The sequence below is a fragment of the Micromys minutus genome (genome assembly GCF_963924665.1).
Source record: "Micromys minutus genome assembly, chromosome: 25".
In the NCBI taxonomy this organism is placed as follows: Eukaryota; Metazoa; Chordata; class Mammalia; order Rodentia; family Muridae; genus Micromys; species Micromys minutus.
This window is the reverse complement of record NC_137960.1, coordinates 21,285,855-21,309,281: the sequence shown is the minus strand read 5'-3', so window position 1 is coordinate 21,309,281 and position 23,427 is coordinate 21,285,855. Positions and strand designations below refer to the sequence as shown.

Here is a 23,427-nt window from a genome sequence, read left to right as displayed (position 1 = left end):
CCCCCTTCCGGAAGTTGTGACACTGGAGTTGATCACTTAGAACTCGATAATCATAAAGGACGAGACCGTATTGTTCTGAGCAGAGAAAGCAGTTTGGAGAAACTAAGTTTCATTCGTCCTTTTGAGATAGACTCCCCGTGTAGCCCAGGCTAACCCCAATCCCCTGACCTCAGCTGGGATTCCAGTGCTGACATCACCGGAATGCAACGTCATATTCAATCAGAAGCTAGCATTTACGGAAGTTGGGAAACTAGCAGAGATTTTGGTCACATACCTTGCGCTATCAGGCAACAGGAATCCATATGGTGGTCTCAACTGTGTGTGTCCTAGTATGATCGAAAACGATCATAATCATGTCTCTAAATGGTATTGACCCCACCCAGAAAGGTGAAAGGGTGAAAGTGATGTGAAGGAACTAATGTTGAGAGCTGTTGGTGCGGCACCTGGGTGCGTGCTTTCCCCGGCCAGCAGGAACTGAGACCAGGCAAGGAAACCCAGAGCCTGTTCTGCAGACGCCCATGCAAGGCCAACTGTATCTCCCTGTTCGTTGTTGATTTTTAAAATGTTCATTGGTCTCTTTCTTTCTTTCTTTTTGTTTATTGGTTTCTTAAAGGAGGCTTGGCATATCACTTTGCCAATATCCCAGCTGAAAAATTTTTTTTTATAGGACTTGGCAATAGTCAAGTCATATGAAATTACAAATATTAATAATTTATGGAATAGCTGCTGGGTGTAAGAACTTTCTCACGAAGCAGCAGCATCCCAGCAGGACACAGTTATCTGGACACACACTTGGCTTTCATTATCAGAGGATTCTCCTTGCAAAATCCAGTACATTTTTAAAGAGTTATTTCAAAATAACTGACCTTATAGGACTTTATGCTCAGCTTTTAAAAGTCTATCACTTAAGAATATTTACTTTTACTAATGTGACACACACACACACACACACACACACACACACACACACACACACACACCTGTGTGTGGGGAAGCCACGGGTGTGCAGATGTCTTCAGAGGTCCCAGAGGGTGGTGGGTCCCCTGGAGCTAGAACTGCTGGTGGTTGTGAGCCGCCTGACACGGGTGCTGATTCTCGGACTCTGGGTCCTCTGGAAAAGCATCAAATGCTTTTAATCACTGAGCCATTGCTCCGGCCCCCGGTCTGTTGGTTTTCTCACACACATCTCTTAAAATTATAATAAGGTTGTTTTTCCATGAATAACCTTGTGGTAGATCTACAATCACATTCCACCGCTGCCCCAGGATGTTTAGTTTTTATTTAAAACATTCAATTGATAGAATTATGTATTCATCTGTATGTAATGATTTGATATATGTGTGCATTATCTAATGACCACCATAGCCAAATTAATGAATATATTAATTTTGTCTATAAGTATTGCTTTGTATTTGTGGAGCAAAGACACTGAAAGTATATCTAAATGATACATTTGTTTCATTAAATTTCAAGTATATTATAGAGTCAACTATATAGTTATTTTCCTACTCATAGATTAGATTCCCAGAACTCAGTTCATCATCTGACTGAAAATTTTTATCCTTTGACCAAACTTCCCATTCCCCATCTCAAGATCCTGAAAACTATTTTATTCTGTTCTGCGATTCCATTTATGTGAGACTGTATAGTATTTTCCCTTTGTGCTTGGAGACATTATTTACTGTAATAATGGAAACTTTATTGATGATACAAGCTTCATGTTCACTCATGCTTACAAATGCTAAGACATCCTTTTCTTAAAATGACTTAATAATGTTCATATATACATATAAACTTCTATTGATTTCTGTATCAATAGATTCCTAGGTCGTGCCCCTATCTGAATTTTTCCAGAGAGTTCCTGGTTTGAATAGTTACATGGTTTGTATAGCCTCATTATGCTAAATACATTTTAGTAGAAGCCCATATCCTTTGCATTAAAGTAACAATTTTAGTAGCCCCACTAAAAAATTCTCATATTTCCCTATTGTTTACCTTTATGTCGCATTCTTCTGCTCACAGGGCTGCACAGGAATTACTTATCTTGGTCATAATTCAAGATCAAAGTCACATTTTAATTTTTGGAGTAATTGGTCATATATACTAGGCCGTCACTCCAAGTTCTTAATTCATTTGTGCATAAATCTTATTTCTGTTCTTTTTATAGTAACCAAAGTCTTCTCTGCCAAACCTGATTTATCTTTAATCCTTTTTCCCCCCTTTCTCTCAAGTTCAGGTAAATCACTAGGTCATTTGCAGGGATGCTCAGCCTGGGATATATTTCAGTCATTCGACTTCCTCTTCTGTGATATCCATTCTGTGATAACCTATGCACTGCATCCCTAGGCAATAAATTCCTCCAGTGGGTCAGAAATAATTTTTTTTCTCAGCAATTACATTTTTATGATTGCAACTGCAGGCATCTGCATTTTATCACTCTCAGGATCTGACTGTGGCAGCCCAGCGAGGAAAGCCTATTTATGCAGATCTGTTCTTCCGAGAATTTACATCTCTACGTTGTCTCTCTGAAGGGGACATAAACTGCTAGATCATGCTATAGTCATTATGCAATGGATCCATCAATAATCTTATTTACCACAAAATAGAATTTTCTGCGTGTCGAATTCATGTCAAATGTGAGTTAAAGGAGTAGACTCAAAATCTCTTAAACTAAAATAGTGAATCCCTTTCTAAGACATTATAAAGATTTTTCTTTTGGCAAAGGTTAAGATGTATTTTTATGATATAAATATATCCCATGTTCTTAAAAGGTAAATATAGGATTAGAGCAACAGTAATGAACATTATTTTTCTGGTTCTCATTGCTAATTCTTATATACTTCATGGCTCTGCCCCATTTCTACTTCCATACTGACTCCTCAACACACACACACACACACACACACACACACACACACACACACACACACACACACACAATATATGTATGAGTGTTTTGCCTACATGTATGTATTTATGCAAGGTGGGTGCATGGTGTTACACGAGTTAGAAGGACATCAGACCCTCTGGAATTGAAGTCGTGGGTGGTTGTGAGACACCACATATGTACAAGAAACTGGACCCAGACTCTCACTCAGAGCAACAAGTACTATTAACCTCTGAGCCACCTTCCTAGCTCCTTATCTGTATCTTTCTGGGAGTCCACTTAGGAATAGCTTTTTTTTTTTTTTTTTGTATTCTATAATAATAGTCATTGGCCAAAACAAAAGACTCTCTTGTGACTCACGGATGAGTCAGCATAAGCAAGGTTGTGTTGACACAACCCTAAAATCTCAGAGGCTTAATAAAAATTTGAGTCTAAGCTACAGACCCCAATCTGGGGTCTCTGATCAATGTCAGTGCTCATGGACCTAGGCTAGGAGACAGCTCATCTTCACTGCCAACAAGGGGAAGAGGACATGATGAACCACGAAAGGGGCCCTGGCATGCCTAATCCTTCCAAACATTTTTACCAAGTGGGACCAAGTATTCAGATGTATGGTCCTGTAAAGACCATTCTTTTATTTTTTAAATTTTAAAATTAAATTATTTATTAATTTTGAGAGTTTTACAGATGAATAATACAATATACTTTGATCATATATCCTCCATTCCTTCCACCAATCCTCCCAGACCCACAACACACTCCTTTACCTCTTCCCAACTTTATGTGTAATTTTTCATAACCTGAGTCCAGTTTGCCCTTCCCATGTATTAATTTGTGTGGGACCATCCTCCGGAGCATAACCAACCTATCAGGGTCTTCCCCCCCTTTAATCTTTTTTTTTTATTGGATATCCTATGTATTTACATTTCAGATATTATCACCTTTCTCCCTCTCCCATCCCCCCTCCCTCTTCCCCTTCCTTCCATGAAGGTGCTCCCACTCCTAACCACCCTCTCCCATCTCATTGTCTTGGCATTCCCCTTCACTGGGAAAACAAGCCTTTACTGGACCAAAGGCCTCCCATTGATGCCAAACAATGCTATCCTCTGCTACATATGTGGCTGGAGCCATGGGTCTCTCTATATTCACTCACTCATTGGCTGATGTTTTAGTCCCTGGGAGCTGTGGTGGGTTTTGGTTGGTTGATAATGTTGTTCTTCCCATGGAGTTGCAAACCCTTCCACCTCCTTCAGTCCTTTTTCTAGCTCCTCCATTAGGGTCTCCATGCTCAGTCTGATAGTTAGCTGCAAGCATTCTCATCTGTATCAGTATGGCTCTGGCAGAGCCTCTGAGGAGGCATCCATATCAGGCTCCTGCCAATAAGCACTTCTTGGCATCAGCAGTAGTGATTGGGTTTAGTGGCTGCATAAGGGATGGATCCCCAGGTGAGGCAAGTCTCTGGATGGTCATTTCTGCAGTCACTGCTCCACAATTTGTCCCTGTATTTCCTCCTGTGAGTATCTTGCTTATTCAAACCACAGGGAGAGACATGGACAATGCCAGAGAGGGCTCCTCTAAACACGTTTTTCATTTCTCCCAGCCATCTAGAAAGAACTCTCTGCTGTCCCCCAACCTCAGTAAAATATCTTTCTCTTCACTTTGTGCCCCAAACCCCAAAAACAAAGAAAGAAACAAGTGAAAGTATCTAGGTATAATCAAAATGGGTCATGGCCTTTGGGTTATGCAGATGGCTGTCAAGAAAGGGCTAATTAATTTTCCACTCGCCTACAGACCTGACTGGCTCCCAGGTAGTAGGTGGGACTTCAGTCCCCTTTGGACTTTTAGTTTCCATGAATAGAATTTCAGAAAAATAAATCACTATTCGAGATTGCTGCCAGTCCTGCTGTCCATGGGGAATGAACTTAGTATCATTTCTTCATGCTTTTGTCTTAGCTTCAGTTGTCAGATTGACATAAAGCTAGAGTGGTTTGAGAGGAAAGTCTATGGAGGAATCACCCAGATCCCACCGGCTTGTGGCACGTCTGTGGCGGGATTGTCTTGATTATTAATTGGCGCTGCGCTGTCCAGCCCGTTAGGGGCCATAACATCCCTAGGCAGGTGGTCCTGGGTTGCATAAGAAAGCTAGCTTAGCATGAGCTCCTCCCAACCTCCGGGGGGAGTCAGCGAGCAAGCCAGGAAGCGGAATTCCCCCATAGTTTCCTTTTCAAGATCTTACATGGTTCCTGAACCAGTTTCTCCCAGTGATGGCTGGTGATCTGGGAGTGTAAGTCAAAGAAAGAAAGCCTTTCCTTCTGAGTTGTTTTTGAGTGTTACGAGCACAGCAACAGAAATGAAACTAGAAGGACTTCTGTGATCTTTATTTTTATTATTTTATTAATCATGGAATGATTACATCTCTAACGGTATCCCCCTTCCGGTTACCTTTTCACAAATTCCCCCATCCCACATCTGCCCTCCCCACTCCCCTTTTCCTCTATGAGGGTTCTCCTCCATCCACCCACTCTCTCCTGCCCCACTGCTCCAGCATCCCCCTACCCTAGAGCAACAAACCCCCACAGGACTAAGGGCCTCCCCTTCCACTGATGTCAAACAAAGCCATCCTCTGCTACATATGTATCTGGAGTCATGGACCCCTCCCTGTACATTCACTGGTTGGTGGTCTAGTCCCCGAGAACACTGGGTAGTCTGGCCAGCCAACACTGTTTTTTCTATGGGGTTGCAATCCCCCTCTGCCCCTCCAGTCCTTCCACCAGCTCCTCCACCTGGGTCCCCAAGCTCAGTCATAAGATGTGGGGGGGGGGGCAGCATCAGGCTTCAGTGATCTTATCTATAAGCTTTCTTCTTGCACCCTTGATGATTAATTATCCCATCAATAGATTACATACGGCGATCAACCTCAAAAGGTTCTAAGGAAATTTGCAGTTGATCCTGTACAAGTGTAAAGTTCTTGCTGAGTAATATTGGCCTAAGCAAATATTGGACTTTTGACTGTAATATATAATCTTAAAAACTGGTAAACTAAATGCCTTTGAAATACTTACAGGCCCAATGCTTAATAAGTATTAACGATGTTATTTTTAGTGGCAGGAATGAAGTTAGTGTGCCTCCATAAGGTTTTCAAGTTTAAAATAATTTGGAATAGCTGAGTCAATATCTAATAAAGCAGCTCTTTCAACTTCTAAATCTTTTAGGGCCGGAAAACCGCTCCCGTGGGAAAGTTGCTGGCTAGAGTATTTCTTAAGAAGCAGATAGTTCAGAGCAAGGAAGCTACTTTTGAAATTAAAACAAGACTAAGAAAAGCCAGAAGTTAGTTGATTAAAATACTGGAGAATCCAGGTGGAGCACATGTGACAGGTTTATCAGAATGTCCTAAATGTCCCCCCAGACATAGGGCTCTGTGATGAGCTGTGGGCAGGTGTCAGGGGACCCTCCCCCAAGTCTGATTTCTGGACCTTTTTGTTTTTCAGACTCTGGTGTTTCACTACTTGCTCCACCATTGTGGTCCACTCCACCAGCATGTTGTATTTTTTTGTCATCCCCTTGCCTCAGCCCTTTGGGTGCTGAGCTTGTCAGTGTAGCCCACCACACCAGGAACCGCCGCAAAGGTTTTATCTCGCAACTGTAGCTCATCTTCTCGGTGAATCCACAGAGCCCGCTTAACTTAGCTTTGAGCTATGGCCTCAGCCCCTTTCCAAACTGATTTTTAGAGACATCCAGGTGTTAGAAGCCGATAAACACGACCCACCCGGTTATTAGTAGACGCAAGGTAGCATTTGTAGTTCATCTTGATGAACTGCTGGAAGATCCCTTATCTCTGCCACCGGGGCCAGCTATACTGCTTGAGATGTGACCTGGTCGGTCCCTCATAGAATCCCCTGGCAGTCTCTGGAGAGAGCCTGAAACCTGAAGCCACCCTGACTCTAGCCAGAGATGGCATTTTCCCCCCATATAGGTCCAGATATAAATAGCTTCAAATCTGATGGCTCACCTGTGGCACTTCTGATGTCCTGGGATCGTGAGGGCAGCCATGGACATCATAAAAACAAATGGGCACAGCATGTTCCCACAAAGCCTCTTATTGTCAGAAATAATCAAGTGTCCAGATTTGCCTCCAGAGGTAGTTTTCAGGCTCCTCTTCTAGACTAACCTTGTTTTTCCCCCCTGAGATATTTATTCTGCACTCACCGAATAAGGAATTGTAAGGAGCAGGTACCATCTCATGCTCAGTTGAGAGCCTCGCAGGGTGCAAATTATGGTGGAGTTGTTTTTTGGCAAATCCCTGGGAGAGACACAAAAGCCTCATCTGGGGGAACAGTGCTAACTAAGCAGGCGATTCAGAGAATTCCTGTCTCTGTTGAGGATTCTGTTAGCCCAGTGGTCTTCAACCTCCACTGCACATGAAAATCACTTGGGGAGCTTAAAAACAAAACAAAACAAAACAAAAAAAAAACACCCTGATGCCTGGGCCTCACAAAGCTGGCTAAATCAGAATCTCAGGGAGTAGGGCCAGGTAGTGATTTTGAGAACTCCCAGGTGACTGCAATATTGGAATTGCTGAGCTGGTTATTGTGCTAGCCAGCGGTGAGTGTGGCTCTCTGCCTCTTGGCCCAAGGCTTCCCCTAAAACCATGCCCCATTTATTTTTCTTTAACCTTAAACTTGAATATGCATCTGTGGTTAAATGTACAGATATATAATCATGTATATGTGGGTATGTATTTGTAAAAAAATTATACACCCCCCATATATATATATGTGTGTGTGTGTGTGTGTGTGTGTGTGTGTGTGTGTGTGTGTGTGTGAATCTATGGATTCCAATATATATATCCATGAAAGTGAATACTATAAATATAAACTTACTGAATATGATTTATGACTTTTGCAGTTTTAAAGATATATTTAATTAAAGAATGGTTGTGTGTGTTTTTTGTGTGGGTGTGTATACATGAGAGCAGGGCCTGTGTAGTCTAGAGGAGGTTGTCCGATCCCCTGGAGCTGGAATGACACGTGGTTGTAAGCCTGCTGCTGCGGGTGCTGAGATTTGAACCCAGGTTCTCGGGAAGAGCAGCAGCAAATGCTCTTAACCTCTGAGCCATCTCTCCAGCCCACAGATTCTTTTATTTTTAAAGGGAATGATTTGTGTCCTTGGCTTGGACTTATCAGGTACCAGTTCTGTTCGGCTTACAACATGTCCCCAATTCTCCATCTTGCATTTTTTTTGTTTATATTTTTATTGGTTATTTTATTTATTTGCATTCCAAATGTTGTCTTCCTTCCCAGTTTTCCCTCCACAAGCCCCCTATACCTCCCCCTCCTGCTTCTATGAGGATTCTTCCCTACCTGCCCACCCACTCACTGCCCTGGCATTCCCCTACACTGGGTCATCGAGCCTCCTCAGGACCTAGGACCTCCCCTCCATTGATGCCAGATAAGGCAGTGTTCTGGTACATATGCAGCTGGAGCCATGGGTTCCTCCATGTGTGCTCTTTGGTTGGTGGTTTAGTCCTTGGGAGCTCTGGGGTGTCTGGTTGAAAATTTTAAGGTAACCTTGAGTGTTATTCCTTGTCTTCTGCCTTCCTTCAAACAGTATTTCTTCTATTGAACATTCCAGAATAGTTGATCCACGAGCTTCCGGGCATCTCGCCTCTCTCTGCCTCATATGTGCCTGCGGGAGAATTGGGAATACAAATGTGCTGTTATATTCCCAGTTATGTGGGTTCTAAAGATCTGAACTAAGGTTTTGCCCAAATCATTTTAGTTATTGAATGGCCATCTTGCATTTTTAATATTTCCAAAATGAGAATGCACCGTAAAACAGCCATACACATTTAGTGTGGCCTTTTAGCGCTTCTAAGGGGCTGCACACTTGCCCACAGTATACTTTAGTTTCTTTATCTTTTAGAAGTTCTGACCTTCCTCTTCAGCACCTGCTCATTGGGATGGGATAAATGCTTCCTTTCAGCTAGCAAGACAGTAAAATGGTGTGAGCAAATGATTTAAATCATGTCTTTTGGTAACTACTCTGTTCCTTAGACAAAAAAGCTCAGGGAGAGGTTGTTGGGGTGTCTTTCTGTGTACTTATGTGGGGCGAGAAGGGCCTTTGTATTAGTGTGGTGACCTTGTATGTACTTCATTGGAATGGCTGGCTACTCTAGAATTCTCTGTAGATCGGTGGCGTTTCCTCAGAGGTTTCCAGCAAAGGGCTGTTTGCACAGGCCTGAAACCTAAGCTTGTTCCTCATAACCCATTGTGGAAGGAGAGAACCAACCCCTCAAAGCTGTCCTCTGGTCCCACGTGTGGCATGTGTGTGCCCCCACACATACAGTCATCACACACACACAGTGATGATTGTTTTATATAAAAGCTATTATGTGCCATTATTAAAATTTATTGATATGATATAATACATAATAACATAGTTATTTATTTCATTATGATGATGCCCATGTTAAGTTATAGCATAACCCTAGATAGGATACATCATGTCATGAGAACTGTATCATTTCCTTAAATGATGAGGTATAGCTAAGCAAGGACTTAATTACACATATGTTCTTTCTCTGGCTAAACTGGAAGCTCATGTTCTACCACCAATGCCCAGCTGAGGCGTCTCCCTCCTCCCTCCTCCAAAGACGGTCATAGTGATTAGATTCCCCAACCAGGCAGTCCAGTTAGGGGAAGGGGATCCAATGGCAGGAAACAGAGTCAAAGATAGCCTCCAAACCCCACTTCAATGTTAGGGGCCCCACATGAAGACCAAGCTGCACATCTGCTGCAAATGTGTGTGTGGCCTAGGTCCAGCCTGTGGATGCTCTTCAATCTCTGTGAGCTGCCGTGGGCCCAGGTTAGTTGACTCTGTAGGTTATAGGTCAGTTGTAGTTGACTTTGTGTGGTTAGATCGAATTTTTTTGATCTTTCTGCCTCCTACTTAAGAGTCTAGCCCAAGGCTGATGACCATCTGGTAGAAATAAATCCATGTGTCCTTAGGGGTTCTTTTTGGAAGACCCATTTCATCTCCATGACTTGTTTGCAGCTCCATAGAGCCTTCTCTGGACCTACAGAAGGGTCAGCAGTTTGCTCTTCCTGCTGCGGTCCAGCTGCTTGTGGGCCTCCCTCCTCGCCACCTTAGAGCTCACTCCCCTTGTAGTTCCTAAATCCCCACAGCATAGGATGTTTTCAACATAGGATGTGCTCAGTAAATGCTTGTTGCTTTGGAATGAACCGCACAAAGTTTTGTGGTTTGTTTTGGTAGACTGATGGATGCAAATTTTAGAGGATAAATAGACAAAGGATACCAACCCTTCTGCCTTCCTTATTATCTTTGCTAAGTTGGTCCAGATTGGTTTTAGAAGGAAGTGTAGGCAGAGTTGTCCTCAGCTTGAAGAATGACTTTCCGCTCCCCTGAGTCCAGGGAGACTTTTGGCAGATCACGGTTCTACTTTTCTCTGAAGCTTCCTCCTTTCCACTTCTATTACCTCTTTCTAAACCCCAACAAAGTTTAAGCCAATTAACATGGCTTAAATGTCTTGTATCTTATTCCATAAGTTTAAATTAACAGAAAGGAACAAAAGTAGCCCCGAAGGCTCCTTCGAGTTCCAGGAGGAAGGTTAAAGATTCAGAGTATTTTAGCTCATAAACAGAAAAAGAGAGAGCTGTTAACATGGTCTTTTAATGCCACAGTGATAGGAGAGTGTGAAAAAAAAATCAAGAGTTCGATTGGCAAAGAACACGAATATAGAATATAAATGTGTTATCTAAGTTAGCATTCAAAAACTTTCCACAGACCAAGTGTCAAGGAGCCAGGAGCCAAAGCAATTATTATGCTCCAAACAGCATTAAACCACAAGCTCCTACCATAGTCTGTGGTGCTCCTACTGTGTGCTAGGGTAGCTGTCTACAGGAAAAAGCAAAGGTCTGATTCACTAAGCACACTAATTTAATTTTCACCATCTTCAGAGCCTCCAAGAGACATACATCTTAATACATCTTAATTAGAGTCTAGTGCACTGTGGGTTGTGCAAGAAGACATTCCGGTTTATAATATAGGACACATTATACAGACTAATTCTTTGAGCCCTAATATTCAACATATAATGATTGCACACAGTTGAAGATCCAATGTTAGACTCTCAGAATTAATAAGGTAGGAGTTTCTCCTTTACACATGATTCGACACTCTTAACATGGGGGGGGGGGACTTCTTACTATGTCTTCTATTATTAATTATTTGCAATATTAGTGGTTAAACCCAGGGCCTTGCACATCCTAGAAACTTCCCTGCTATTGAGTTATACCCTTCAGCCCAACCCTTACACACACACACACACACACACACACACACACACACACATACACACACACACACACACACACACACACACACACACACACACTTTGCGTTGGGGTATTGTGAAGTTACCAAGGTAGGTCTTGAACTTATGATCTTCAAGGCACAGGTTCCCAAGCAGACTGTATTATCTGCCTGAGCCACTGTGCCAGACCTGATTTATTATTATTACTTTGGAGCATATACTAATTGTATAAGATGGCATGTGTGGTGGCGTACACCTTTAGTTCCAGCACCCAGGTGGCAGAGACAGATCTACTACATGAGTTCAAAGCCAGGCTGGTGTACAAAGCAAGTTCCAGAACAGCCAGAGCTACACAAAGAAACCCTGTCTTGAAGAAAACCAAAACCAAAACCAAAAGCCAAACCAAACCAACCAAACAAAATACACCCCCTAAAACAAAACAACAACAAACATCAAAGATAATGGGCTTTATCATGGCCTTCCAGCTCATCTATGTGATACACATTCCCCCATCTTTGATGGAGCCACTGTTATCACAAAACACACTGTTACAGACTAAAGGAAAGTGAGTCAATATGTGTTCACTTTATATTGGTTCAGTGTAAATTCAGTATAAATATAAAGCATGGTCAATCTAGCTGCAAGTCTAGAGATTCTCCTTAATTAAAAATCCCCTAAAATTCCTAACAAGAGGGAAGAGGGAAGGTTGTGCACCAGTGGCAAAATATAAAGGTGCTAAAATATACCGGGTTCTGTAGGAATCATTTCTGCTTCAGGTTCAAACCCAAGTCTCATGTTCTGTATAGAAACAGCTCTTTGTACTGTACGGGAAAAGGAAGAACCAGGAACGTTTGACAGAATGTGCTGAAGTTAGTTTCACTGACTGCTGGTATTCCTTTAGAGATGGGAGACCTTTTCAAATAACACACTTACCCCATCCTCCTCAGCGAGACACATCTGCTGTGGTGAGTCACCCTCATTGATGGGAGGAGGTGACAGCCTGAACTGAGGTGAAGAAGAAGCTCTGCTGCCTTCTCTTTCCAGACGGGATGGCCGAGCCTATTTACTTCCTGAGATAAGATGAAACAGAAATGTCACTGAATTGTAGCCAATATCAAATAACTATCTTGGGGGTATTTTGAGAAAAGATTTAGGCTCAAAGAGCCTTTACAAATGAACAGTTTACAAATGCAATTGCACATTTTTAAAATAAGCATAACGTTCCTATACAATGTTCTTGTTAGCATTTTCCCCCCCTCTGGCATTTCCTGTAAAGAACAAAGCATTTCTAGGATGCTCATTTTAATTTCAAAGGTTAGGGTATCTGGTGGAAAGCATTTGGTACTCCTAGAGCAGGAATCTGTGGTGGGAGGCAACGCGAAGCCCGCACTTAAGGGAAGGAACCTTTTAGACAATGGTGCTCATTCTTCTCCTTAAACCCAAGTTTTTGTCTCAATCCAGACAAATCCCGTTTAAGTTCTGTAAATAGGAGCAGAGGTATCTGCCCTTTGGCGCTTGTGAAAGGCCCTATGGTCCATCAGGCTTTCCTGCATCTTCCCACAGGGCAAGCAGTTTTGTGGGCCACGAACGGCCTAGGTCACTCAGCTGGGAGGTGAAGGCTCTGGGAGCAAGATAAGATGGGGTTAAAAAAAACTGCACCTTTGACAGGGATTGTAGTGACCAAGCTTTTATTTATTTTATTTTTTTTATTAACATTGTGCATAGACCAGAAAATATGCACTGTGTCTTGTTAGGCATAAAACAAACAAACAAACAAACAAACAAACAAAAAACAAAAAAACCCAAAACAAACCCAAACCCTGGACCTCGTTTAACCAATTCATAGTCTTACTGGTTAACGTGATTTCCTTATTCCTCCTCCCCCTCCCTCTCTCTCTTTCTTCCTTGTTACGTGATCACTCCATTTAGTTTCTCTCATCCCTACATATCTTTTAAGGAGCTTCTATAGCAATAGGTTTCCATAAGCTCCGTTTAACGGCGATTCCTGTTCCTCCCCGCACCCCCTTACTCCTCTCTTCTCTCCCTTTACCTGTTTAATTCTCCAGCTCCACCTTCTCCCATATCTCCATAACTATGTACCCTTCCCTGGCTGGGGAACCCCTCCCCCACCCTCTGCCCCTAAGCCCTTACTCTATACCTTGCCTCTGTAGTTATGTGGCTTGAAGCACACTTATCAAAAAGCTAACATTGACACGTAAGCAAACACATCTGTATTTTGAGGTCTGAGTTACCCCACCCAGGATGACTCTTTTCCTAGTTCCATCAATTTACCTTCAAATTTCATTAATTTTTTTTTTTAAATTTATCCTTTGAGAATTTTACATCATGGTCCCTAATCCCACTCTTCTCCCCATTTCTCCACATCCACCCTCAACCCTTGCAACCTCCCCGGCCCTCCCCCTTCCCATGCCCCTCCCCCACGAGCCAAAAAACCAACCAACCGAATCTCACTATGGAAGCTGGAGTGTGCCACAGTGTGTCCCACAGTATACCCCTTTGCCCAAAACAAAGTTTCTTGCAGATGTTCACAGGTCTGGTCCGAGACCTCTGGTTTCTGTTACATTATCAACACCAGATCCCCACTGGGACAGCCTGCTTTTGCCCGGTGTTATGTGTTGGGATTCTGTAAACCCCACCTCTCAGTTACCTAGTAACAGCCAGGTATACTCCACCCCTCAATTACCTGGCAGTAGCCAGGTGTGCTCTGCCCCAGTGACCTGACACTATAAAAGGAGCTGCTTGACCCCTTCTCTCTCTCTCTCTCTCTCTCTCTCTCTCTCTCTCTCTCTCTCTCTCTCTCTCTCTCTCTCTCTCTCTCTCTCTCTCTCTCTCTCTCTCTCTCTCTCTCTCTCTCTCTCTCTCTCTCTCTCTCTCTCTCTCTCTCTCTGCCTCTCTTGCTCTTGTGCTCTTGCAGCCTTGCTCTCCCACTCCTACCCCTTTCCCTTCCCCCTCTCTCCCACGTGCTCATGGCCGGCCTCTACTCCTCTACTTCTCTCTCTCTCTCTGCCTTTACCACCCTCTTAACTCTCCCATGACCTGAATAAACTCTATTCTGTACTGTACTGTTGTGTGGCTGGTCCCTCAGGGAAGGGATTCCCAACATGGACCCCCCCCAGAGGCATCTCCCTTGCCCCCAGGCCTCGCTGCACCTCCATGGGCCATATGCCCCCCACTCTCTTCATCCTTCCCCTAACATTGGTGCCGTAACTCGGATTGTTATCCTTTCACAACATTGGTGCCCTGTTACTCTTCCTTTCAGTGACTTTTCCTTTCATTGGTGCCCCGTCATCTTTTCCTTACATTATGGAGATCCTGCAGCTTTGGTTTTGGAGGACCAGCTCTTTCATGTGCTCCAGCAGTTCATAAACGGCGTAGATGTTGTGGTAAGACCAACTCAAAGCCCCGGAGATGGGTCTTGGCGGTGACCAAGTTGGTCAGCCTGACAGCTTTCCTGGGCTCAAACCCTCAGGGCCACCTCTCCCATATCTCTGTGATGCTTCCCAGGACATCGGCACGGCCCCAGGTGGATGTCTGCGTTTCCTTTGGTGGTAACGTGGGCATGGGTACAGGTCCTGATGCTGCAGGTCTATGGACCCAGGCATGTCCCTCAGCAGGTGGCATCGCAGGCCGATCCCGCCAGGCTGTTCCTCAGCACCCTCCACTCTCCAGTTCAGCCTCCTATACACACAGGCCACGCTGCTCCTCCTCATCCGTCTCTCCATTTGCTCCAGGTGTCTTCTGCTGGTGCCTGGTGGGAGTCATCTCTGGGGTGCTCCTGGAAGGTAGATGTCTTCTTGGCCTGATGGGGCTTGTCTTGAGGATGGTCTGTCCTTTCCATGCTGCACGGTGCGGGATGAGGGTGTCCAAAAATTTCGTTATTAAATAATCCACCACTGTGTAAATGTACCACGTGCCTCATTACCTCTTCATCTGCTGATGGACAGCTAGGCTGCTCCCAGTCTCTGGCTATTATGAATAGAGTAGCAAAGAACCTGGAGGAGTGAGCGTCTCTGCAGCGGGGTGCAGAGTCCTTCAGGTCGATGTCCAAGAGTTGTAGAGCTGGATCTGGAGATAGGTCTATTCCCAGCTTCCTGAGGAAGTATCACTGACTTCCCATAGTCAGCCCCCTCTCCATTTTAAGGTTTTACTCATTGTTAATGTATGCATGTGTACATATATTTAACATAGGTGGGTACACATGGTACAGTGTACTTGTGGACAACTGCCAGACTTCAGTGCCCCTGTTCTACTCTGGCTACAAGGATGGAACAAGGTCATTAGGCGTACTCGTCCAGGGTTTTAGCCCTCTCACGATATAACATTTCATATATCTATATACATCTACGTCTATGTCTATAGATAGATACAGATATAGATATATAGTGGGTATTTATGGGGTACAATGGTGGTTTCATTTGTGCACACATTGTGGAAAGATTCCATCCAGCTATTTAACATAGCCAGCATCTCTCTCTCTGCCTTACCATTGGAAGAGCCCCTATCTCAGGAGGAGCCCCAGGCCTCCTAATTCACACACTGGGTCCAAGCTATTTTTCTGCTTTATAAAAGTCTTATCCCAAAACCTCTGCTGGGACCCCAAGGTTTCATTAAAAAATAGAAGCAACGGATATTTTTCTAAAATAATAATATGAACTTTTGTTTCTACATCTCTTTTTCTCCTCTTCTAAACCTGAGAATTTCATGCCCGCATATAATGTGTCTGGATCCAATCTGCCCCCTACCCCGTTCCCTCCTCTCCAATTCCTCCTCCCTGTTCCCGTTACTTTCCCTCCCAGATTCACTCGAGTTCTGTTTTTAAAAACTCACCCAGTTCACTTGGTGATGCCTATTCACGAATGGGGGTAGGGCTGAGAGTACTGGGAAGATGGTTCTCACGGCCTGAATTTCTGAAGAAAATGGACTCTTTCTCCCATCAGCCTGTCACTTGCTAACAGCTTCTCTACTAGGGCTGCAACTTAGTGAGCCCCCTCCGCATCCATGCTGGGATTTTGTCTAACTTGATCTTGGTTGTACAGCCGTGTGTGTAGCCAAGGCTGCTCTAAGTTCAGGTGTGCAAAGGCTGGTCACAACCAGCAAACAGTTTTTCTACAGGCATCTACTCCTTCCGTCTTCTACAATCTTTCTACCCTTTCTTGCGTGATGATCCCTGAGCCTGTGTCATGGACATCTTAGCAATGCAGTCTTCCTACCTCCACCCTCCAAGTGCTGGTGTAACAGGTGCATGTCATCACCACACCCGGTATGAGCTGGAGTGGGGCTCGAACTTAGGGCCTCGCACATGCCAGTTGAACACCCTAATCACTGAGCCACAACAGCAGCGTATATTCCCCCATTAAGCATCTATATTTTTCCCCCTAGTCTAGTATCTGACACACCCACGGTCTCTTTGGCTTCCATCCAGTAGTAAAACTTGATGAGATTTACTAACAGTGGCCCTCCCTTCCAGTCCTCAGTTGGAATTCCAGCTCTCGCCTTGACTTGATTGCTGGAGACATAGCAACGGTCTCTGGAGTGAGTCTTGGTCCTGAGACACGATTCTGTCTCTCCCGGGCTATTGTATCTCCAGCCTGGGTTCTCCTTACAAGATGTTCAATAAGTCCCTTATGGTTTTGTTTGTCTTCCCAATTTTCAGGTTACCACCCTTGTGAATTGTCCGCAGAACCCTTCCACTAGGAAGAAAGGACGTTCGAAGAGAGCCAGAGTCCTCCTAGCTTCTGTGGAGGAAGCAACTTGGAATTTGTTAGACAGGGGGGAGACGATCGCCAAGGAAGCCACAGTTTTAAAGGACGAGCTGGCCGCTGCACTCCAGGAAGTCCGAAGAGAGAGTGAGTATCCAGCCCGGGCCGGAGCAGGCTGCGTAGCCTTAGGTTTTTGCAGTAGGTCTGTGAGTGTTTTGCTTGGCAGGCTCGAGTTTGTGAGTCTCGAACACAGCTGTGAAGAGTGAGCTGTGGGAGGTAGTGTGGCTCATTAGGCAGCTCCAAGGTGGAGTCCCTCCTGGCTCTTCCCTGGTTCCTGAGTCCGTATACACCGCTCCTCACCTCCAACCATACTTCTGCCCTCCCGGATAAACCAAGAGAGGCTTGGTGGACGATGTCTTCGCCCGTAGGCGATGAGTTTTAAAGTTCTTCATAAGCAGTTGGGAGACACTTCCTCTCTGCCGGCCTCGGAAATACAGTTTTTACTTTTCAGTGTTTGGAAGCGTGGGTTTACCGATTTTTTTTTTTTTTTTTTTTTTTTTTTTTTTTTTTTTTGGGTGGTGGTGGTAAGGTTTTGCATAAACCGCACATTATCCATGCTGTAGTTTGCTCAAATTATATAATAAAAGCATACATTCTGCCTTTTGATAGTTTTACTACCATAACACAACAAGCCCCTGAAAAGAAAAAACAAGTCTCATTTGCAGGATATTTATAAAAAAGGTTTAAAAAGCTTACTTTGTGCCGATGGGGGCTAAATTTGTTCAGTCATTCTTGTCTATGCAGGCAGACTTGGAAGTTGATGCTGGGGTGTCTCCCTGTCACTTGCCTATCCTTTCCTGTCTGTCTGTCTGTCTGTCTGTCTGTCTGTCTGTCTGTCTATTCCTCCCTCACTCCCTCCTTCCCTCCATCCATTTATCTACCCATTTACCGATCTATCTGTGGTGGTTTGAATAGGGACGTTCTCCCCTCCCCCAGACTCATGTGTTTGAACAGGGAGTGACAGAATTAAGAAGTGTGGCCTTGTTGGACTTGGAGTAGGTGTGGCTTTGCTGGAGAGGGTGGGCTTTCATGTCTCAGAAGCTCAAGCCATGTCCAGTGCGGCAACACTCTCTTCCTGCTGCCCGAGGATCCAGATGGAGAACCCTCAGCTCCTTCTGCAGCACCACGCCTGCCTGCGTGCTGCCATGCTTCCCGCCATGATGATAATGGACTGAACCTCAGGACCTGTAAGCCAGCCCCAAGTAGATGTTGTCCTTTTCACAAGGTGCCTTGGTCATGGTGTCTCTTCACAGCAATAGAACACTGATTAATTATCTGTCTGTTTGTCTGCCTATCTATCTACCTATCTATCTATCTATCTATCTATCTATCTATCTATCTATCTATCTATCTATTATCTTGAGACAGGGTCTCTCACTGGATCTGGGCCTCACGGATACCTGACAGTTTTGGCTGGCTGCCTACCTACCATCAAGCCCATGGGCTGCCTGTCTCAGCCTTCCAGAGCTAGGGTTATAGAGATGTGTGGCCACACCCGGCATGCTTTTGTTTATATTTGATGTGGCCACTAGGACTCTGAACTCAGGTCCTCATGATTGCTCAGGAGCCACTATATCCTCAGAGTTACTTCCCAGCCCTGCTAGATACCCTTAAAAGAGCTGTTTGATGGTTGCAAAGTGGCTTCTAGTGGCATGCATGAATGTGGCTCTCTTCTCATAGCTTTCCCCCTCCCGACTCTTTGATCACTCTGATGACAGAACAGCCAAACGTGCACTTGCTCGGGAAGGTTTCTTCTTGTGACATTACACATCCGATCATGGAGCTCCGGCTCTACACACCTCCCTTTCTGGCACTTGGTGCCCTTTGACCCCCATCTCCTCTTTTCCCTCACCTTCTCACTGTGTCCTGATGATCACCATATTTGGGTTTTCTTTCCCTTTAAAAATTATTATTTTTATTAATTATTATTGTATGTGCATGTGGAATGTGTGTGTGTGTGTGTGTGTGTGTGTGTGTGTGTGTGTGCAGGTGGCATGTGTGTGAAACTCAGAGGACAGCTTTTGGGGCTTGGTTCTTGCCTTCCACAGTGGGATCTGGGATCCTAACTCAGGTCCAGGTTGGTAGGACGACCCATCTTTACCTGCTGAGCCATCTCACTGGAACTCTTTCTAAGGCTGGCTCACTTGACTTAGCATACTGTCCTCCATTTTTAGGTTGCAGCAAATGGCTCTTCTTTGAAAACAAAGACTAATACAGACATATATTTTGTTTTCTTTATCCTTCCATCTATCATTAAAAAATACATTCTCAGAGAAGTCTGGGTTTAGGCTCATGCAGTAAGTTATCTATGATTTTCTATTTGCATATGAAACACACATACACTCACGCACACTCACGCACACATGCATACACACATGCACACACACACATGCACACACACATATCCTGTGTGGTGCACACAACAGATACACTTGTCGAAGTGGAAGGGCACCACTCCCACTTTAGTGTGGGAGGAGAGCTCGGGGAGAGGGAATGCTCCGGAATCCAGGGAATGCTTATGTCGGGAGAGCAGGCAGCCACAGTGAGAACATTGTGCTCCAAGCTGCAAAGGAATGTTAGCTCAGTGGTGGAGCCGAAACAAAGCAAGAATGCATCTTGATCTAATTGACTTTGTGTGACACTGGAAACATATTTTAAATACTCTGTGCCCTCTTTTATTAAAGGGCCTTTGTCCAGTGGCACTCGAAGGTCTAATGAAAAGCAGCCAATCAATGTGAGGTATCTGGGAAGATGACGGAAGGAATGGAAGCGGAGGGTGGTTTTATCGATGCAGTTATTGACTTCTTTTCAAGAAGAGAGCAGTTCATAAAATTCCAACAGAGACTTAGCATAATTTCAGCCTTCTTATGAGATTCTGCCCTTCTCTGTTTTACCGCCCTTAGGGGCTTTTCTTATGAGCCGAACGTGATAAAAAGTGAGAACATTTGTGTCCCCCAAGGAACGTGCCTGCAGAAGGTGAGGCATGGGGAGTAAAAAGAAGTAGACAATAAAAGGAGAGGTGGGATGTGGGCAGAAGGCAGAGATTCAGGAAGGGGGCCCATGCTAAGCAGGCTGCAGAGATCCAGGAAGGGGGCCATGCTGGGCAGGCTGCTTACAGTTATTTGCAGTTCACCAAGTCCTAGTACACCTAGACACAGGCAAAAAAATAAAATTAGAAATTCCACTCAAATAGTTTTAGATTAATTGCAGAACTACATAGATGTTATCTAAGAACGGCTTAAATGTGCAGATTGCATTTTTACCTGTAGCATGTATACTCCCTTTGCACAGCCAATACTTCCCTACACTCTTCAGACCTTGCTTCTAAGCAACACACATTGATGTTACTTAGTGGTTTGTTGAATAATAACACATTTCCATAGTGATACACACACTGTTGTGATCTCCTCAATACATTTTTACACACTGAACTCACATTCTAGGGGATTTGCGCCCTCTTCTGTCCTCTGTTGGTACTGCATTCATGCGGTACACACACACACACACACACACACACACACACACACACACACACACACACACACGCCGAGGAATAGAAAATATTTTACTTACCCATTCTATTGCTGATGGACATTTAAATTGTCTCAGCGTTTAGTTTTAATAAGCATCATTGGCATATACATATACATATATTATTTTGATTCACAAATAGAAACATTTGTACAAACACAAATGTTTCTATACCTAGGAATGAATCATGAAGGATACATATGCTTAGCTTCAACAGATACCTGCTAATTTTTGAAGCGGATTTTCCTGTAGCCATTCTTTATGAGCCCTGTACATGATCTCCATTTGCCTGTATTGTGACTGTCACTGTTTGTAAAGAAGCATTTGCAGTTGTGTTCCAGCATAGTTTTAACTTACATTTCTCTGACAACATTTTATGTGTTCTTGAATGAGTCTTTTTCTAGTTTCCAAGAATTAAAACATCTTCTCCCTTTAATCATATGAAACATCTCTAACAACTCAGTGCTTTTAATTTTAACGAATCAACCTTTTTTTGTTTGTCTCTTTATATGTAGAAATTTTTGTGTCTGTCAAAAATTGTTTAAGGCTGCTATAAACGAGAGAGGACACTCTCTTATGTCACCATTTCTAGTGTGCTCACAATGACTGCCTTACGGTCCATACTTTCTCACTGCAGCATCTGGCTCATCTGGATTCTGTTTCTACCGACTGATTTTTTTTCCTATGTCAGTTACACCTTGTTTGTGTGTATGAGGAGCGATTTCTGTAACCCGGGAGGTGGTACTTGTAGGTGCTGAGTTGATTGTACAGATTCTGGATCCTCTTGCCTTCCTCTGAAGACGGTTAAGTTCTGCTTCAGTGAGTAACTAGTCAGTCACCAGAAGGTTAATTCAACCTTTAACAGAAGGTTGAGCCTGTTTGGTTTTACCCCCAGTCTCACAGTCTTTGGGATACAGTCAGCATTTTCATTGGTAGGCATTTCAAAGGATTATCTGATGCATTGGCCAAACCTGTTTAGCACAGAGGCTTCTCTTCCTGAAATGAATACAATTAATAGAAAATTATAGGGTTTTAAAAAAGTTTATTTATTTTTATTTTGTACTTACTGGGTCATTGGCATTGCCCCAGTGCACGCTGTGGAGTTTTAGGAAAATTCATGTGTGGTTCAAAGTTCTGAGATTGTTACCTTCAGAAGAAATGTCACATGATGTCATCCCTCAGATACCAGGCCAGGTCTTCTTTGGTTTCTGCTAGTTCTCTATCATTATCATGTGACCTCAATGGTGATTTGATACATTGTGTCTGTTACCTGAAGGCGACAGTTAAGCTTGTTTTATTCCATCACTGCCAGCCCTAGGAATAGCCACCCTCAAAAACATTTTTAGGTTTTACTTCAGTGCAGATGATTTTAAGTTGGAAATGATTTCTCTTCAGCAAGGTGAAGAAACTATGTCTTTACCCTCTGGACTCCATGACGTCCTTTGAGGTGCTAGACATCAGTCTTATTGCTACCTCTTTGAAGTTACTGGACTTTCCCCTCATTTTAAGAATTACTTCTCTTCCTTTTAGCAATGCTATTTTAGGATCTACTTGGATTTGGTCTTCCTGGTGTTTATCCTATTAGAAGGTTCTAGCACTTTCAATACCACCCGTGCCCTTGCGTCTATGGACTTTGGGGGAGCACATTGGATCCCCTGGAACCGTGGCCACAGATGTTGTGAACTGTCATGTAGAAGGTGGGAATCAAACCCAGGTCCTCTGTGAGGGTGAAAGCATTTCCACCAGTAACCCTTCTCTCTAGCTTCAAGAGCGTTGAGTGTGTGTTGTATCAGACACTTAGCACTAGATACTCTTCTCAGTTACAGGTTCTAACCGGTACTTTCCCCTGCTGTATGGAAACATAGAACGATACTCAAAGTATTGCTTCTTGTAGCTGAGATAACCTAACAACCCACTTTGCTTGAGAGGCCCATTGGCAGCATGCATTCATTGTCTTATAGACAAATAGAAAACAGAGATACTGTTTAGTTTTTGCTAATGATCTAGGTGCAGTAGAGGAAACTATTGAAATTGTCTAGAGGAGACCATAGCTCTCTACCACAAAGGTGCTAAGTGTGAGAGACTATTGCCCAGCAACACAGACTTAACTCACTCCAAATTCCACGTCCTGGTGTGGTAACAGTTTGGCAAGATTTTATAGTAACAGAACAAAGAACAAAGTCATAAATCAAGCCACGTGTTTTTCAAATACACAGGTAGAGACACCAGGCAGATGCTTTAAGCAAAGCAGAGAAAGACTTGCTAATGGCCTGTCTGATGACAACCTGAGCTCTTTGGTTAGTGGAGAGTAGAGTCTTCTAAGTAAATACATTTTAAAAAGATTTACCCGATAGTCAGAAGGACGTTGGGTCAGAGAATGATGGGAAAGGAAGGATAATAATGGGCTAAAGATACTCAAGATGGATCCAAATTAAGGCTCTGGACCTGCCACATTTCAACCTTTCCACAGTCTTTGGCATTCTAATAGTTATTCAGCCTTGCAGAAGGAAACTCTTATGGATTTACTCTCTATAGCAAACCTTACTATAGAGAGAGTAAACCTTATGGGTTTACTATAAGAGACAAGGCTTGTGGGAGAGGAGTGATGGGAACAGTTGGGGGAGGAGGGCTACACATTGAATAGACTCCTGTATGTCAGCTCCCTGTTTGTCTGCAAACATGCACTGCGGAGCAACTGCTTACCCACTGTTCTTAAACACTTGGCGGTGATTTGGGCCCTGGAAATATGAAAATAAAGACATAACCTAGGTACTTGGAGTCTACCTGGAGCAGCAGACCTGTGGGCAGCTATAATGGTGTCTAATAATAAGTGTGAGAGTCGATGTTCAGACGGCCGGGAAAGAAGATAGAAAGGACAAACAGACAGGGCGTTTCTA

The 23,427-nt window shown here is 43.8% G+C and overlaps 1 protein-coding gene across 2 annotated transcripts in view; it reads left to right on the top strand.

The window, feature by feature from the left end:
• CTNNA3 (catenin alpha 3) overlaps nt 1-23,427 on the top strand; it is a gene marked incomplete at both ends in the record, with an annotated part of 1,359,521 nt that overhangs the window by 5,115 nt on the left and 1,330,979 nt on the right. For both annotated transcript variants that reach the window (XM_080937546.1, XM_080937545.1), the window contains one exon: nt 16,894-17,086. In XM_080937546.1, coding sequence (XP_080793672.1) covers nt 16,894-17,086 — 193 coding nt within the window. The remainder of the gene's footprint in view (nt 1-16,893; nt 17,087-23,427) is intronic.